The 18,868-nt window shown below is 36.5% G+C and overlaps 2 protein-coding genes across 6 annotated transcripts in view; both read left to right on the top strand.

Moving 5' to 3' along the window:
* Positions 1-273: 273 nt before the first annotated feature.
* cxcl14 (chemokine (C-X-C motif) ligand 14) lies at positions 274-5,658 on the top strand. The gene is made up of 4 exons (XM_060885822.1): positions 274-565; positions 2,749-2,854; positions 4,630-4,743; positions 5,480-5,658. The coding sequence occupies exons 1-4, from the start codon at positions 502-504 to the stop codon at positions 5,493-5,495; spliced, it is 300 nt and encodes a 99-aa protein (XP_060741805.1). The 5' UTR covers positions 274-501; the 3' UTR covers positions 5,496-5,658.
* A 4,648-nt stretch (positions 5,659-10,306) lies between these two features.
* The window catches only part of fam13b (family with sequence similarity 13 member B), a 32,851-nt gene continuing 24,289 nt past the window's right edge, over positions 10,307-18,868 (top strand). For 2 of the 5 annotated variants that reach the window (XM_060885132.1, XM_060885130.1), the window contains exons 1-4: positions 10,307-10,535; positions 15,757-15,919; positions 16,324-16,504; positions 17,791-18,003. In XM_060885132.1, the coding sequence (XP_060741115.1) occupies positions 16,354-16,504; positions 17,791-18,003 (364 nt within the window). In that variant the 5' untranslated portion in view covers positions 10,307-10,535; positions 15,757-15,919; positions 16,324-16,353. Of the gene's footprint in view, positions 10,536-12,679; positions 12,764-15,756; positions 15,920-16,323; positions 16,505-17,790; positions 18,004-18,868 lie in introns of all 5 variants that reach the window. The other 3 variants (XM_060885133.1, XM_060885134.1, XM_060885131.1) reach the window with 2 other exon arrangements.

The raw sequence follows: 18,868 nt of genomic DNA, 5'->3' as shown, positions 1-18,868 counted from the left end.
CACCATGTTTTCTATAGTGTCCATCCCAATCATTTGTGTAAACAAAGTCTAGGCTTCTCTACAATGCCAAACCACAAGCATGCATAATCTTATTTAAATTAGCATGACAGAAAAGCGCGTAAAATCTCATCTAATTATCTCCCCTAACGACCAGCGAACATTTTTCAACCAAACCTTTAAATTAGATTTTGGTAGCTTTCTTTCTCTCTGCTGGAGAAAACCAACCCAGCTCGTCTCCATTGCTGTGCATATTAATGAGGCGCGAGGTCGCTTTTTAAAACGCTGCGGCTCGGAGCGCACAGTCAGATCTTTGGAGAGTCTGTGGTGGAGTCACTTCAACCTGCTCACTGCTGTCATCTCCTGAGACAAACAACACACGGAAGTATAAAGTAGACCGGTTAAGTCACAACACATTGACTTTTTTCCGAGGCAGGATACTAAACATTGTAGAGTTTTGGTGAAGAGAAGCCCAGGCGTCGGAGCTCCTCAACGTGAACTGGGATGAATCGCTGCACAGCTGCGTTACTTCTGCTGGTTATTGCACTTTATTCGCTGAACACAGAAGGTAAAAGTGTGTCGTTTTCTTCCTACTTCAAGTTAACATACTGCTAATACAATATGGCACATTTTTATTTAGAAAAAGCTTATTTTGCATGTTTTGTAATTGGACTATGCACTTTTTTATTTTTATTTTTACCCTTTTTTTTTTGCATGTATGTTGTTGACATGTTATTTATTTAAAGTACATACTGTAGTTGCACCTTATGGAACAATGTTTACTTTTAATTCAATTAAATGAGTAAAAAAAAATTATAATAATAACAAAACCAAGCTAAAAGCTGATTGGCACAATATTGTGGAAACGTTTGTTTTTAATTCCCACAATGGTTAAAATTCAATGCACAAAAATTCAATGCACAGAAATTCAACAAACCCTTTCTCAATCCGGGAACGTTTTCTTTAGTCAAAAATGGCATTTTTGTTTCTATTGTGCATTAACATTGCACTATCATTGCATAATTCAGATGTGCAGTACATTTGCATAATTCAGATGTGCAGTATATTATGGACAGACAAAACAGATGACTCAAAAGTCAGTCTTTGAATGTACTGCTAAAATTGTTGCATAAAGCACTTTTGTTAGTTACGCAAACGATCATACAAAGGATAATTGGAATTAATGAAGGATTGCATCATCATGAGTGTCACAATGAGAGGAAACTTGAAAATGTGTGGCCTACAATGTCAAACCTAACTATGTAGTATATGATCTGAGTAAAATATCACCTTCGTATGCATTCATTTCTACCATTCAAGATGTATTTCTGCTTAACACCCACTTTTCCTTACGTTTTAAACACCCTTGTCATAGCCTGGGATGGTTTCAAGTACATTCTCTAATGTTTAACTCAGTACTCTGAAGTTCTCAGGTGTCTTGCATTATATTGTAAAGTTCCAAGAACATTAAGGAATGTTCTGGGTCCCTTGCATGGTACCAGAAGAGGTTCAGATGATTTAAAAGATATCAGAAGTTCAATTTGAACATCTTGCAATGGTTTGGAGAATGTTCCCCTAATTTTTTAGGAACCTCACAGAAATCTCGTGGAAAAAAACGTTCCTTCATTTTATAGAAACCTTTAAATATATTAAACAGCTGGGAAACAATAACCTACAATGGCTTGTGTTTTTTTTTGTTGTTGTTGTTTTTTTTCGTTCAGGAACAGCACTGACCTTGTTAACCAAAATAGAATGTTCCCAGAAAGTTATGAAATTGGTCCACCACCATCAGCACCGCATCCAAAGAAATTCTAAAGGGAACCAAATGCTAATATTTTGTGTATGATAGAAAGGTACCTGTCCTGCACCCATGCAGAAAAAACAACTCATTAAAAATTTAAAAGCAATGTACACTTGTACATAACAGCAGATATATTAGTTTGGGATTTTATACGTGAAGGTGACTGGTTTTTCTTCTTGCATATTCTGTTTGGATTCATGCATATGTCTGAGTGTGTTATAGGAGTATAGTTCAGGTTATTAATCAATATAAACAGGTAAACTGTCAGAACTGGATTTTTTTTTCTTCCCGGGTAAAAACAATTCTTCATGCAAAGTTGGCACAGCAGTGGTGTTTAGTGGCTCTATGTGTTGGTTGAGTTAGTTTTGGCCCCTGGCCCGGGAGGATGCTGAGTGGAACAGGAGAAGATTGATGGAGCAGAAGATGTAGGTCACACATCGCTTTAAAGCCAGCAATCTAAACACACACACACGCCTTCCACTGACTCGGCATGGTGGATCGTGCTGGAAACAACCAGATCGCAGTTTCAATGTTTGTCTAAAAAGATAACAGGTTACATTACATTATTGTAAGCAATTTTTTAAGTATTTACACATGGTTTCTGTTAGGGCAAGTAATACGCTCTCAATAGTAAAGAAAATAAAGATAAAGAAGCTTGTTGTTGGACTGGTTGGATCATCATGGGTGCACCTTTTTCAGAGGAATGATCATGTGTTGTGAATTTTATTAGCTTTTAGAGAATCAATTCGTAATTTCCAAATATGTACCTTCAGTAGCATACAATACATAACATGTCCCATTGTTTATTTCTGAGAATGTCGGGTCAGTTACTATCCCATTGGATGCTGCAGATGTGCTCTGTATTAATTATTTTGAGTAGATTTTTTTCTTCAGATTTTTAAATATTTCTGTAACCATTCTATACTCAAACAACTTGTTTTTTATTACAGCATACAAATGCAGATGCACCAGGAAAGGCCCCAAGATACGATACAAAGACGTGCAAAAACTTGAAATTAAGCCTAAACACCCTTTCTGCCAGGAGAAGATGATATTGTAAGTTTTAAATGTCATTTTTCTCTTTGTCTCTGCATTCTTTGTTGTTTCCCTCAGACAGGACAATCCATGAGTAATGGAACATAATAAAAGTAAGGAAGTAATCGCTGTATAAAGAGAAAGAATGTGTGTTTGCTGTAGATGGTAACCTGATGGCCGTGTCCATCACTGAGAGCTTTGGAAGCTTAGCAGCAGAGCTGCTTACTGCTCATTTATTATTGACATTGTGTTACATTAGAATCAATGAGACTTCAAATGGCATCTCATCTCTTATTTAATTCCAATTATCAGTGCTTATTTTGTCTTATTTTTTCACTCCAGTTTAAAAAAATGCCTTTATTTTAAGCATATAGTACTTATTTTAGATTATAGTAAACTTTTGCATTAGCCGTAATTTTGTGACACAAATAAAAACAAAACTCCAGACTATTTGGGGCTGTAATGCAATGTTGACCAAATATTACTGTAGATTTATTGCAGCGCTGTGAAGTAACAAGCTTGTATACACAGACCTTCTCTGCCTGTTTATACTCATGTTTATGCTGTATTGAAGTTGAAACCAAGGATGGACATAGAAGGATCTCAGCTGTGGAAAGCTTGAGGATAAAGCACATAAAAAGTATACACAGCTGCCACCTGCTGATCATATAAGGAGTTACAAATAATATATGAAATGGACAGATTCAAGAGGAAAGGCAAAGCTTATCAGTATATATCTGCATTGTTACAGGGATATGTGGATAAAATTATTATGTACACAATACTTGGAAATGAATTATTCCTTGTGTGAGAAAACTAGAATCTTAACTCGAGACATTTCACAGCATTTTAATAGTTTCATACTCAGAGGGGTTTTGTAATGCTGTTTGTTTCAGCAGTTTCAGCATAAAGTACTAATATAAAAGCACATTGTGAACATCTGACAAGATTATAAAATAGGTAGCATCTCATTCATAATTATGAGCATTCTCATTCTGTGAAATGAAATTGAAACTGAGAATCTTATTTATTACTCTAAAATATTCTGTTTCTGATCTCAGTGCCAGAAGTCCTCAGTCTAATCCTGCACTAAAGGTCTTTTTGTATGAAATTGTGGGTCCTAGGCTGAGTAAAAAAAAAAACAGTCTTGCAGAAAGACCCCCCCGCTTTCTCTTTCTCTCTCACTTTCCCAGGGTCTGGCAGCAAACTTGCTCTCACAGTTTAGCATTCTGGAAGCCTCCAAAGCCCAGTATTAGTTCTCTCTCTGTTCTCCATATGTAGTCAAGAGTTAGGTGTCAAGAGAAGGATCTGCTGGCAACAGTCCTGAATGTTTACATAGCAAATGAAAAGGATACTAACGTGCAAAGTCTTACTCAGCGTCTTTCGTCTTACTATTAATTGGTTAGCAGGATTATTGTGACCCGTTTAGAAACTGCAGTTTTGTGATAGCTACTATTTGGATTTCATTCTATAAGGGGATCACTCTGAAGACAAAGAAGATTGCACTTCTTAGAGGACAAAGGCAGATTTATTTTCAATTAGTCCTCCTTTAACTACTTTACAGTGTTATCATTATAATGTTATTACAGCCTCTCGTTATAATCTCACAAGTCATAATGACAGGACATCGCTGGTCACAGGCTGTATAAATCCTAATAAGTAAACAATGTATTAATAGTGTTCTGTTTGCATTTTATGACTCAATGCATGTCTGTTTTCCCCTTTTCCTCCTCTTTTCCTCCCCATCCCCATGCTCCTTTATTTCCTTTACTTTTCTTGCTCTCTCTGTTGCTCAGCGTCACCATGGAGAATGTGTCCCGTTTCAAAGGTCAGGAATACTGCCTGCACCCCAGACTGCAGAGCACCAAGAACCTGGTGAAATGGTTTAAGATCATGAAGGACAAACACAAGTAAATGGCAACAACAACACAACAATATCAAATACAAATCACACTTGTCTTTGGATACACTGGATTTATTAATATACTTACACTTTATTATTATAAAATCACTATTGTGAAACATTTTATAGTCTTAGACCTTGACTGAATTAGTGGATGGTACAAAGTAATACGTCTGGTACTAATATTAAGTACCAATACGGTTATTATGGCTCAAAACTTTTAATGACAGAAAATGCCATTGTACAGTAATACAGATCTGGGACAACATATATGAGGAAGCTAGATATGCAATAAGCTTGAAAAAAGAAACAAAAATAAAAACCAACAATACTCCATGACCAAGAACATAGATAGTATACACAGAATATACACAGTGCAACTAAATAATAACAAGGCACAGGGTCTATGGCTAAGAGTCAGAAGAACAAAAATGGCAATGCTCTCTGAGTGGGAGGAATCACAGAGACACTAGCCAATCCTGAGCAGCTTATAGTATGAGGAAGAGGGTAAATAGCAATTTCCTCTAAGTGTGCTATGTAATTGGGATTTGCTTAGCTGTCCCATGTTAACCTTGAACCTCCCCAAATGTATTTATATTTGTATTTATAATGATAAATTATTTTCTAATTATGTGTACCCATAGTAGGGCCACTAAACCGCGGCATACCTAAAATATTAAATCAGTTCCCTCATATGTTTTCAATTTCTGTTTGATTAATTTCTTATTCTATTTGTTTTACAGAGTATACGAAGCCTAAAATGCCATAGTGTTACAGAGCTACAGAGGTTGAAATTTCTGTGGAATGTACAAAACCACCAGTGCATCTGTGGATCAGCAGAGGACCGGTTTTCCAAGCTTACCAAGCACAAGACCCTTTCTTCAGGAACAATGTGTAGGAAGACACGCATAAAAAAAATAAATACTCACATTTCAAACGTAATTATGGTCCAAAACAAGCACTATGTATTTATTCCAAGTGTTAGACTTGCAAAAAAAAAAAGACTGAGTAAGAAGGTCTGTGAGAATCAGATTTAGATGCAAGTGATCATTGCCTTTTCAGGTGAAATGCTTTTACTCCTGATATAGGCTTCTCATTTCTTTTTGGTCTGATTCATTGTGTTGTGGTATTTTAAATGGTTCTACCACAAATGTTATTTAACTACCTGAGAGAAGCCATACAACAGTGTATAGTAATGTGCTGTCCAGATCGTTTAAACAACATAGATTTCTACAGGGGCGTTTCACTTTCCAAGTCATTATCCATACATTAATACAGACCATATGTTATTTTGATATCTCAGTAAAGCTAGTTTCATATGTGGTGATATAGAGCACAACCATATTTAAAATGAGAGCATGTCTGTAAATAAATGTTTACTGTGTGCCATACCACTATACCACTAGGTAAGATGAGACAAAAAAAGAATTCTGTGCAAAACAGGTACACTTACTGATATGTGTGTGCTCAATTACGCAAATTTGCTAAACCATCCATTTAACTTCATGAACAGCTCTGCACAGCTACATACTATAAAGAGTTATTTAAAAACTCATCTAGTTTATGCTCAATATCTGAGGCAACTTGTGATCATGCCACTCCATTTCTTCTTTCAAACACTTCTGGGGTTTAACCTCTTCATTCTCACGTTTCCGAAAAAAGAGTGTGTGAAATTTGAGGCCTACAGTAAGTCTGTTTGTTTACCTAAATCTTTGTATTCAATTCTAGCCGATCATAACTTTTCCATCACCATTCCATGGTCTAGATGAGCCTCTTCTATAAGGTTTTTTATTACTCAGGCTTATTTGGTATGGCAAGTCTGATTATTTCCACTGAATGGAAGGTTGTTTAAATCATATGTATGAAAAAGTGTTTATCTTGTTAATATGGAACATTTGGCCTAGATGATTTGTGTAGAATTTCATAGTAGAATTATACAGTATGTTCTATTATAAAGATGTTTCGCTATTTAAATATAAAATAACAGAAATATTTCATTATTTGTGTTTGGGTTTACCCTCCCAACACTGCTTCATTTGCATTCCAAGGAGTGTAATGTACAAGCACAGCAATAAAGCTATTTAAATGACTCTTATTCTGACTCTGTTTTAACTGCTTATTCTAGACCTGCTCACATTATAATATGTATGTAGTCTGTATCAGTGTGTCGTGCTCATGCAGCCAGTATCATTAGGTTCTCTGGATTTCCTATGAACTCCCAAAAACATAATGCTAGGTGAACTGACAAGTCTAAATTGCCCCAGATTTGACAGAATGTGTGAGTGTTTGTCTGTGCATGGATCCCTGTGATTGACCAGCATCCTATCCGAGGTGTATTCCCAACTTGTGCCCACAATTACATACCGTAGAAGGTTACTTAATGCGTCATATTGTTTGTTTGCTTATAATATCTGAGGCAACATGTAAACATGCCATTCCATTTCTTCCTCCAAACACTATTGAGGTTTAACTGCTCCATGCACAAATTACCAAAATATCACATCACATTAAAATAAATATATAGTTTATATCTGAGGGTCATAATTGTGTATCCAGTAGCATTAGCTTCCCTGGATTCACCCCTATGCTGATCAGTGAACTGTCACGTTTCCCCAGTTGTGAAAGTGTGTGTGAGTGTTTGTGTGTGTATAGGTACCTGTCATTCACTGGCAACCCAGTGCACAAAGTTCCTGTGATAAGCTATAGACAGACTGCCACCCTGACCAGGATAAAGCTCTTGCTAAAGATAAATCAATTTACATACGCTTGATACCAAACTATGGTGCTACACTCGCTAATAAACACCAGATGGCAGTAGTGCATGACTTCTGTTGTCTCTCAGATTCTGGTTAAGGTTTAGAGTTAAAAGGGTAAGTCATTCATGGACTCCAAATCTTACAAATTTTCTCATGCGTCTTTGACCAAACCAGGTATATTAGGTATTAGGTATAATACATAGATTCCCAGGCTGGATTTGATGTAAGGAAATGGAGAAGGAGGGAAAAAATAGTTTCATTCACTGCCCACTATTCAACACAGGGTGGTGCTTTTGTTCAGTCTAGGCCAAGGTCATGCTGGTTACACAAGGTTACATGCATTAGATTATTACTAATAATATATCTCATATAGATTATTACTAATGACTGGTCCTGTATGGTGATCATAAGAATCAAGACAATAAATGTATACATTTTAACATCAGGGGTGTCAAACTCTCATCCTAGATGCCACAACCTTACAGAAATTTGTAATATCCTTCATCTGATACAAATTGTAATGTAATGTAAATACAGCCTGTGAAGCTAATAAGCTGATGAATGGACCTGTGTGCTACAGTAAGTCCTGCAATGCTCAGGTTAACCTCTGATACAGCATGCTATAGTAGAAGAATGTGTTTGTAGTTATAACTTGGTAAATATTTTTGTGAAACTCTTCACTCTTCATAAAAACTTGTGGAATTCTCTTTTGTGATAGTAGCTCGCATGCACTGATAAAAAGACTGCAATAAATAAAACTGAAAATATATCATTTCATAGCTTTAAGAGTGTTATAAAAAGTATTTGAAATGTTAGACAGCCAACACAGTGTTAAGTTAATAAACGTAGAGATAGTATACATATACACATGTGTATGTATACATGTGTGTATGTATATACAGTCATATGCAAAAGTTTAGGAACCTCTGACACGTTCCATGATTTTCATTTATAAATATTTGTGTGTTTGAATCAGCAACTTCATTTTGAGCTATCAAATAACTGAAGTACACAGTAATATTTCAGTAGTGAAATGAGGTTTATTGGATTAACAGAAAATGTGCAATTTGCATTAAAACTAAATTAGACAGGTGCATAAATTTGGGCACCCCAACAGATAAATCACATCAATATTTAGTAGAGCCTCCTTTAGCAGAAATAACAGCCTCTAGACACTTCCTATAGCTTGTAATGATTGTCTGGATTATGCAGAACACCCCTTCTTATGACCAAATAACTCAATCTTTGCTTAATCACTCCACAGCACCTTATTCCAAAATGAAGCTGGCTTGTCCAAATGTGCGTTTGCAGACCTCAAGCGACTCTGTGGAATTGTTGAACGATGCACAGTGACACAATCGGCAGCAAGTGATGTAGGTCTTTGGAGGTGGTCTGTGGGCTGTTTTTGACCGTTCTCACCATCCTTCGCCCCTCCAATATTTTACATGGCCTGCCACTTCTGGCCTGAACAAAAACTGTGCCTGTGGTCTTCCATATCCTCACTATGTTCCTCACAGCGGACACTGACAGCTTCTAGCTCTGCAATAACTTTTTTTAGCCTTCCCCTAAACCATAATGTTGAACAACCTTTGTTTTCAGGTCATTTGAGAGTTGCTTTGAGGCCTCCAGGTTGCCACTCTTCAGAGGAGAGACAAAGAAAACAACAACTTACAATTGGCCACCTTAAATACCTTTTCTCATGATTGGATGCACCTGACTATGAAGTTCAAGGCTTAATGAGCTCACCAAAGCAATTGTGTGTTCCAATTAATCAGTGCTAAGTAGTTACAGGTATTCAAATCAATAAAATGGAAAGGGTGCCCAAATTTATGCACCTGCCTAATTTCATTTTGATGCATATTGTACATTTTCTGTTAATCCAATAAACCTCATTTCACTACTGAAATATTACTGTGTACTTCAGTTATTTGATAGATCCAAATGAAATTGCTGATCCAAACACACAAATATTTATAAATGAAAATCATGGAACTTGTCAGGGGTTCCTAAACTTTTGCATACGACTGTATGTGTGGGTGTGTATATGTGTGTATGTATGTATCTATATATGTATGTATATATATGTATGTATATATGTGTGTATATGTGTGTGTTTATGTATGTGTGTGTATATATATATATATATATATATATATATATATTATATATATGTGTGTGTATGTGTATGCATATGTATGTATGTGTGTGTATGTGTATATGTATGCGTATGTATGTATGTATCTATATATGTATATATATGTGTATGTATATGTGTGTATATGTGTGTGTTTATGTATGTGTGTGTATATGTATGTGTATACTGTATGTGTGTATGTACAAAGAGCACCTTAAAGACCACAACAAATTCCTTGTGTGAATAAATCTGCTTCTGATTCTGAACAGACATCTAAGACAGTATAAAGATAAAATGAATTAACAGCTACACATTACAAAAAATGTGTTCATTAGAAAAACAGAGCTGTTATGTGGTCGCTGAACATTTCTATTTACTCCCAGGTAATACAGTAAAGAAGAAAAAGTGGAGCTGCTCTAGAGTCATGTTGCCTTTACATTATAAAATTATGCCTCCAGGTGTTGTTGGTAAAACCACAAGCCAGGAGAGATAAAAGAAACATGACTGGAAAACCCCGTTCTTGCCTCACTAAAAAACGGAAAATCTAGAAACCGAAATTTCTAGAAACCTTTCCGCCCGTGTCTGTGTAGTTATCATGCAGTGGACGCTGAAGGATGTAACGCAGAGTGCGCATGCGCAGACCGAGAGGCGGGGCCAGGATTTTGGCATGTTATCTGTCCGTTGTGGGTGTGTAGGCTTTGGGCAGTACTGTAAACGGTTTCGCGACGATTCTAAAGCTATTTACTCCATTTTAAGCGGACAAGGAATGAGTTAAAAGAGCTGAGCATGCCATTTGGATATCTTAGTTAGTTTTCTGTTGTTCTGCGTTGTATAAACGAACCCTGTGGGACGACAAATTGCAAAAAAAAAAGCGATTTGTTGCTCTCGATTGTCGTCGGATTTGACCTGGTAAGTGCTCGGCTTTCCTGGTACCGTTTTGACTGACTAGCTTCGAGCTATCGCTAGCTTAGCATCACTGTCTTAGCTTGCTAGCTTGCGACCCGAATGACCACTACAAGTGTAATACAGCTTCCCTATATTACATTGCTCCAATCTCTCTACTTTAATACGTCCTAATTGTTTTTTTCTCTCGCTCGTTTAGTTCCTCTAAAACGGTCTTGTAGTTTATTAATTAATTCAATTTAATTTTTACTCTTTGTTTGACCGTCTGCACCGGGAATGGACTGACATTCCAACGCTCATCACATTCAAAGCTAGTTACACGTCATTATTCGTCGTTTTTATTATTATTATTTATTACTTACGTTCTTCGTCGTTCTCGGTTTTATCTCACCAGCTAGATGTAGGTAGTCTGAATGGAAGCGAACACGAATGCGGTTCGTTTAAAAATAACCTGCATCATTAAGTTTTACCTCAGTTTCTTTGCAGCTAACTTTAGCTAGCTAGCTAGATATTACACTTTATATGTATGTGTGTGTATGTATATGTGTGTGTATGTATGTATGTATGTATATGTGTAGTGTGTGTGTGTGTGTGTGTGTGTGTGTATATATATATATATATATATATATATATATATATATATATATATATATATATATATATATATATATAATGTATGTATGTGTTTATGTATGTATGTATGTGTGAATGCGGTTCGTTTAAAAATAACCTGCGTTATTAAGTTTTTCTTCGGTTTCCTTGCAGCTACCTTTAGCTAGCTAGCTAGATATTACACTGTCGTGCCGGTTTTGTGCTTTATGTGGGACTTTTTATTTAAAACAAGTCGTTTGTTTGTGCTAAACGACTTATCTGCTAAATCATCCTGACTTGTCAAATTCAGTGAGTTTGCTAAGTTACTATCGAACATGAGCTATTAATGAGCCTTTGGTTGGATTTCAGTGCCGCTTTCGATACATTCGATATTAAATGACTATTAAAATTGGCCGTGATGTATATGTTATGTTCTGCTTCATCGTTTTCTGTTCTCATTAACCTTGGTGTAAAGTTTCGTTTTGGTGTGTGTGTGTGTGTGTGTGTGTTCATCACACACTGTATCTAGTCGAGGCTAAACGCTTAAAATTCCTGAACCCTGAACCTTAAATTGGTGCTTTTTTGCACCCAGAGGCCTTTTTTAAAATGACATAAAAATAGATATTTATGTATAAATACAAACCAGTTATTGGAATATTAGACACATTTTCGGTTACGCAGTTATTATTTTTTTTGGAGCAGAACATTTTATTTACATTCCTTTGACCTTAAGAACACTTTAGATCCAATGGGACTATTTATAGAACATATTTTATGAGTTGTTTTATGTAAATGCAATAATTTTTTATAATTTGTTTTATTTCCAACCACAGAATGGCAGACCTCTTATCTGTGTTTTTACAGCTGCCAGATTAAAAAGCTTAAACCACAATTATGTAACAATATTCTACCTGTTTATAGAGGTATAAATGGTCATATTTGAGTTTCTGCCAAGGCTAACAATTGCAGAGATAAAATGTTTGTCCCCTACATTTGTTGTAGCTTAAATGTAAAAATCTAATCAGTATTTGCCTTTTTCAAAGCATTACATTCTGTACTGTGGATTTATCTATTTATCTAGGTGATAAATATTACAAAAGCGTCATGACTTTACTGTTTTATAACAAATTGGCAATAAAATAAAAGTGCCACGTTAAAAACAAAAATTAGTCTTGATGCTTGTTTTATATTTAATTTATTATATTTATATTTATGAGCTGTCTTAGTTAGTATCTGTGAAGTGGGTCAGTTTTGCCAAGAACCCCATCATCATATCCCAATGTAAATAAAATATTGTTAGTACAAATCCATTAGCTAAATGGCTCGTTGAATTTGCCTCGTACTTGTCTAATCAACTTAGTTTTTATCGGTTGTTATGCGTACACCCTTTGTCAACATACACAGCCATGAAATAATTACACAGTAGTTGTAGACAGATAAAAGAACAACCTATACAAAATAACTGCATTATATTCATGACTGCCTATATTCTCTGAATTTAGTTGTAACATTTCATGTGAGAGTTTAGGTTTCGTTTTTCCTTTTCTCCTTTTACTCAGAAGTGACACTGAACAGATGAAAACAAAGAGAAACATAACGCCGTCAAACTGGGAAGCCACCAAACAACCTTCAAACAGCAGAATGTATGTCCCATTTTAGTTGCCTGTTCCTCATTTTTAGTTGGCTGAAGCCTGTTCTGTTATTTAGGGATTTTCACTGTGTGTCACATTCTCAATGCTTGTTTTTGTTATTATAGCACTTCACTTGTAGCGCTTAGCTACGACTTTAGTGGTGTAAAAGTGAAACATTTTTTACACATTGGCGATAAAGGAAATATCTTATCAATAAGTGATATTTTTTCTGTTATCCTGTGACATGTATCACCTTATTGCAATATGCTTTTTTGATATATTGCACATATCAGCAGCTCATTTATGCAATGGCCAAACTGATCAACTCTGCTCTCTGTGACACATACCTGATTAAATTAATATATTTTTGTTCCTTTTTTTATGTATTACATAAAATTAAACACCTTTTTAATGCACCACTATTTTAATGGAAAATGCCTTTAAGTATTGTACCATGATATTTTTGGACTTATCTCCCCTCCCATTCACATATCACTTGACAATAAGTAGAGTAAGTTACATGTGACACTTAATCATGTGTCAATCATTTTTCCATGTTTGACTTATTTTCTCCTGCAAGCTTTTTTGACACATTAGTCAAGTGTATTAAGTGATAGATAAACACCATTGCAACATTTTGTGTATTTTCTTTTATGCCCACACACACACTGAACATCAATTGTGATGTCTAACATCTAACTCTGTTGCCAAACAAAACCAATATCCCCTGATGAGGCAAGGACAGAATGTCTGAAAGACGAGACAAACCCATATATTCACACCAGCATGAAACCATCTCACTTCCCAAAACAGAATAGCAGATGCTAGAATAACTTTTTGCTGTACAGTTGCTGTTCTGTGTAATGCTGGACAAATGTGGCCTGCCCTTTAAAACATGCTGAATGTGTGTCACCCAGATTACAGCTAAAGCCAGCTGTCCTCAAGGAGATTTCTTTTTCTTACTTGGCCCAGATGAAGGCTTCTGTGCCAAGTGACAGCTTCTTTTCAGACTCATCCCATAGTGAGCTGTGGAAACAGTTGGAGTACCATATGGGTGTGTGTTTGTGTGTGCGCATGTGCGTGTGTGCATGTGCACTAGATAAGTGTTAGCAGTTATCTGGCATACTGCTATTCAAACAGTGAGTGAATTCCTGGTCTGTTAGTGTTAATGCAATAAAATGTGTTTTTATTGCCAAAGGGTGTTCAGCATAATTTGAAATTCAGTCTTTTCATTTTTGTTTATTTGTTTTTTCAGTAAGGAAACTGAAATATGAGCATACTTCCTGTTGTGTTTTGCGGAGTGTGTGGTTTGTTATCTGATGGCATAACACGGATGCACAGGCCATTGAACAGATCAGAATAAAGCAGCACAAAAGCCAAATTCATCACATTGTAAATATCTGATTCTAGCCTAGAAACCTTTTTTAGAAATGTTTTTTTTTTTTTTTGCTCTTAGTTCCTAGTTGGTATAAATATCAGTATGTACACATGAAAAATCCCTTTACATCCATTGGAGTTAAAAAAAAATACCCTAGGTATTATTCTTTTTGTAATTGGGGAATTTTGATTGAGCTGTTTCTAAGAAGTTGTGTCCACTGTATGCTACTGAGAATCGACATGTCCAGAGAACATGCCTAGTGTACTGTTATCCTGTCTGTCTGCTCTGCCTTTTCCCCTTTTGAACACTGAGCATTTTGACCGCTTCTCTTCGCCTGCATGCTAATAATTAGTACTTAATTCTGTGTTGCCTCCTTGCAAAGTAGTTGAAGTGTTTTGGGGTTAGTTCATCGGAGAAGAAATTTCCCTTTGCCACAAAGAAAGCTCTCTTTTCCATCCTGTAGAGGCACTGAGATCGGTGTTATCACAAAAGATTTGTTGTTTTGCTGTATCCATAGCGCTGCTCTCTCTATGACCTGCTCCCTTGTCATTCTGAATGACACATGGCCGTCGTTCAGCTATCTCTCAAATAGATCTGTCATTACTAATTAATTACACACGTGCAAGATCTAGCCTCCGTAACCAGCACATACACGTATGTAGATTTAGATTATCTATGCTTGTCTCTGGTTCAGCACTAATGCTTGAATGGGAACAGTTACAGAACAATCCTGTCTGAAACATTGGGTTTAGAACAATGGAAATGGTTAACAATGAGACACAAAACAGGGCAGTGGGGACGGGATCACACCTGACTTTACTGGCAGTCTGCCTGCTTCATGAACTTCTCCAACAATGGCAGACTTTGTGAGCTAAAAGGTCATTGCTTTCGATGTGTGGGATTAATAGCAGAGCTCCTCTTTGTTGCACAGAGGCCAAGATGTTTGTACCGAAGAGTCATCTCCCAGCTTTGCACTCTGTTTTTTTTTTATTTGTTTTTTATTTGTTTTCCCCCATTTTATGCAGGTGATACCAGTTAGCTAACATATTATAATGACTAGAGAAATCTAGAAAATTTTGTTTGACGACATTCACAATGGATTGTAAGTATTCAGTTGACAGGCATCTAAAGTTGGCAGCTTCGAAAACATCTCAAAAGAGCCGTGTGTTCGTTTAAATTGACGTAATTCAGCCAATAATCTGATGACTGATTCCAGCTTACTTCTTTTCTTATTTGAATGTTGGGTTTGGATTCAGTGCCCTTCTGAAACACAAAGATGAGTTTGATCTTTGATGAATTGATGTCTAAAATAAAAGATCTGTACAAGCAGTGGAACAAAATATTTATATTAAAAATAATTTTTATTAGAAAATACTATGCTACATTGCATTTTAAAAACCTTTCAGATATCTATTTAAAACCTTTTTTTTGTTCTTCAATAAAATGTCATGCATTGCCACTTTGAAACGAATGCATTTTGATGTAGATGAAATCTGGCAGGAATGCCTTTTAGTCTAGGTTAACAGAGGGTATGACCTTTACTCGATGTTAGTGACTTTTAAATATGACCCGGTTACTAAGTAATTCGTTCTACTCATTTTGCCTGTTTGTTGTCCCCTCTCTTCAGTCTAACTACTGACGTCCTGTACAGGATTTGCGGTCCGTCAATGAGGAACTACAGGCTCATCTTTTGCCATAACCTGAAGCAGCCATAGATGGTCTTTCATTTTACTGCTAGTGAGTAGTGCAGGAGATACAGTAATAATCTGGATTACTAAATTAAAAACACGGTGAGGAATATTCTTTTTCTATTTAACGATTCACTGCATGTATTTGTTGTTTTTATTATTATTATAAGTGAATGCACATTGAAATGGTACACAAGACGTATTCTGATAAGTGTTCTTTGTATTTTGTGATTATATATTATATTTATTGATAAGGATATGATGTGTTGAATAATCTTGCTGCACAACCACCTGCTACCATCAGTATGGGCTGTGTAACATGTTTGTAGACTGTTGGATCGTTTTACATAACTTTGTCACCCGGCTCCTCATCCCAATGTCTGAGCAAAACAAGAATGGCTCCTGGGTTGGGAGTGACCCTATTCTGCATAAAGCTGCTTTGTTTTTGTAGTTGTATTTGTAATGATTGCATTTCCATGATTTGATGGGTTTTGCTGGCCATACAGAGCAACTGAAGCAGTGCGGCTGTGGAAGCGATGAGGAAGAGCCTCTCTCGTAACCTGAGCGAGTCCCTCAGCACAGCCAGGGTGTTTGGTATCCCTCTGGAGGAGGTGCAGCAGAGCGGCCAACCAGGCCACGAAGTCCCACTTTTGGTGAGAACCATCGTGGAGTACATTGAGGAGCATGGTGAGTGGCGGCTGGCATCTTTTTTTTTTTAATGGCGTAATTTGTATTGTTTGAAGTGGACGATTTACAAGAATATTGAAGATAAACCCAGGCTCAATGAAAATCTCCAGCATCCCAATTCTGGAAGACATTTTTTTTAAAAAGTGTTAATTTAATTTGTGTATGGAGATATTTGAGAGACCCTGAAGAACAAAAAAAAAGGTAGAGTCCCTGTTATTGATTTTCGTCTTTGAAAACGTGGTTGAGATGGCTTGGGATGTCCACTGTGAAATTATTTTCATTTAGTAACTCACTCGTGTCATTTCATCCCTGTGGCATCTCCTTCGGTTCATTAGAACATGATGCAATTGAAAGCATAATTAACTACAACAGGCTGTTAAATGTCTTTGAGGAAGTTAGCGAGAGCACCCGTCAAGTAAGTAGTTCTCTTCCCGTGGCATCTAGTATTTAAAAGCAGCTTCTGCCCAGGCAGAATGTTTTCTGCATGCAAATTATAGTTCTAGTGATGTATAAACAAGTACAAACCAGACCCCCAGGGACTCAGCATTAAAATCAGCTTTTGTTATTTTCCATGAAAATTTCTGAAGCTGCAATTGTTAATTGATTCAACACTTGCATTCAAAACATGGTAGACTTTTATCTCCCAAGTGCGTATACCAACGGCTAATTCCGAAAATAGGGGCTGATTTGATTTTTGTAACAAGGACAAGAGGTAGAATAAATTTTGTTTTTAACATATGCTAGAGCTACTAGGTATTTAGTGCTAAATTCAGGTGTGTCATGAACCACAAGATATTTTATGGGTGAAGATGTGGGATATGAACCCTGTATGTGAGCACCGCCTACACTTGACCACAGATTTTTTTTGCCCTTTACCTAGAACCCATTAAATTGTGACAGATTATATGAAGTTGGTTGGTTGCAAGTGGCATGATATAATCTTGTCTGCTGATAAGTGATGTTGTTTAATCATTATTTATTAATGTTTAATTAATTGTCAATTATCACTTAGCAATAATTCCATCAGTGTAGAGAACGACTTTTAGTTAATGAGATTTTTTTTCTCCCCGTTTTTGGAATGCATGCTCATGCAAGTATCTGAGTTCATAGATCGTCATGATCTGCCATGTGAATAGGTGTGACTCTTCTTGCCCTAGATTGTATCTGTTTAAAAATTCCAAGCATGTCCTCATTGTACTGTATGAAGCGGTAAACAGGCACTTGGTCCTGCAAAATATCATTGTGTATGTGTGTACACGTGTACATGTACTTGTGTGTGTTCACAGGGGGGCTGGGCCTTGAAGGTCTGTTCCTGGTGAACGGAAATGCCGAGCGTGTAGAATGGCTGCGGCAGCGCTATGACAGCGGCGAGGAGGTGAATTTGGAGAAGGAGGCAGATCTGGCCTCAGCCGTCAGCCTGCTGCGCCTCTTCCTGCAGGAGCTCCCAGAGCCTATCATCCCTGCAGACCTACAAACACACATGCTCCAACTTTATCAAGGTGACTACATGTTTCTCATTAACATTTTTCCAATATGGACTTCTAACCTTGACCATTACATTTATTCTTGTGTTCTCGTGGATACATGTTCAACGTTCCTTTGTGACAGTCTCATATTACATAAACACCCATAATTGTACCTATTGGCACGGCCGCGTTATTTGCTTTGTGCTGCTGCCTCGTTTCCTATAAGCACCGAATGTTTCCAGTGGAATTCACACAACTGAGCATTGCGTGATGCCTGTTGATGTGGATGGTGTGTTGGAATGTTCAGTGAACACACTTTGCATATTTCACTTCTGTTAACTTTGTTCTGTTTGTGGATAATTCAGAACAGTTCAGTTTTGTTACAAGCATTTGAAACTTGTTGGGAGGCAAATTTTCATGAGTGAGTGGATGCTGTTGTGACTATTGATAACAGAAATTACTGTGTGAAATTGAGGGGATCATTTTTTTCACACATGGCTGAGTTTATAAATTAAAAAACTGAAACTAAAGTTAATGAATGGACAATGATTACTTTGAAACACTGAGTCTGGGTTTGTCTGTATGCTGAGTTGTTTTTTTTTCCCCCCAGTGAAGTAAGTACTTAAAAAAGAGTTGTCTTTTGTCAGATTTCAACAAAAAATCTTTTCAAATATATAAAATATTCCTAAAATAATGAATATGTATAAGAGATTACAAAGAAAAGCCATATGAAGAGCGTTTTCATTGTATGCTGGATTGACTTCATTTTATGACTATAAATACAAACACAAACTACCATAAAGGGAGAAGAAAAACAATATAAAGATATTTTGTCAAGTGTAAACATGCCTAGCACCACCACCCATCTACACAATCACGTGGTATTCATTACAAATGT

This window comes from Tachysurus vachellii, chromosome 13 (assembly GCF_030014155.1).
Source record: "Tachysurus vachellii isolate PV-2020 chromosome 13, HZAU_Pvac_v1, whole genome shotgun sequence".
Taxonomy (NCBI): domain Eukaryota; kingdom Metazoa; phylum Chordata; class Actinopteri; order Siluriformes; family Bagridae; genus Tachysurus; species Tachysurus vachellii.
This window is presented reverse-complemented; position numbering and strand designations above follow the sequence as displayed.

Excerpts from the sequence above, each read along its gene's own strand:
- cxcl14 (XM_060885822.1), top strand. The coding sequence starts at position 502 with ATGAATCGCTGCACAGCTGCGTTACTTCTGCTGGTTATTGCACTTTAT. Across the intron at positions 566-2,748 it reads TTATTCGCTGAACACAGAAG|CATACAAATGCAGATGCACC; the intron begins GTAAAAGTGTGT and ends TTTTTATTACAG. Across the intron at positions 2,855-4,629 it reads TGCCAGGAGAAGATGATATT|CGTCACCATGGAGAATGTGT; the intron begins GTAAGTTTTAAA and ends TCTGTTGCTCAG.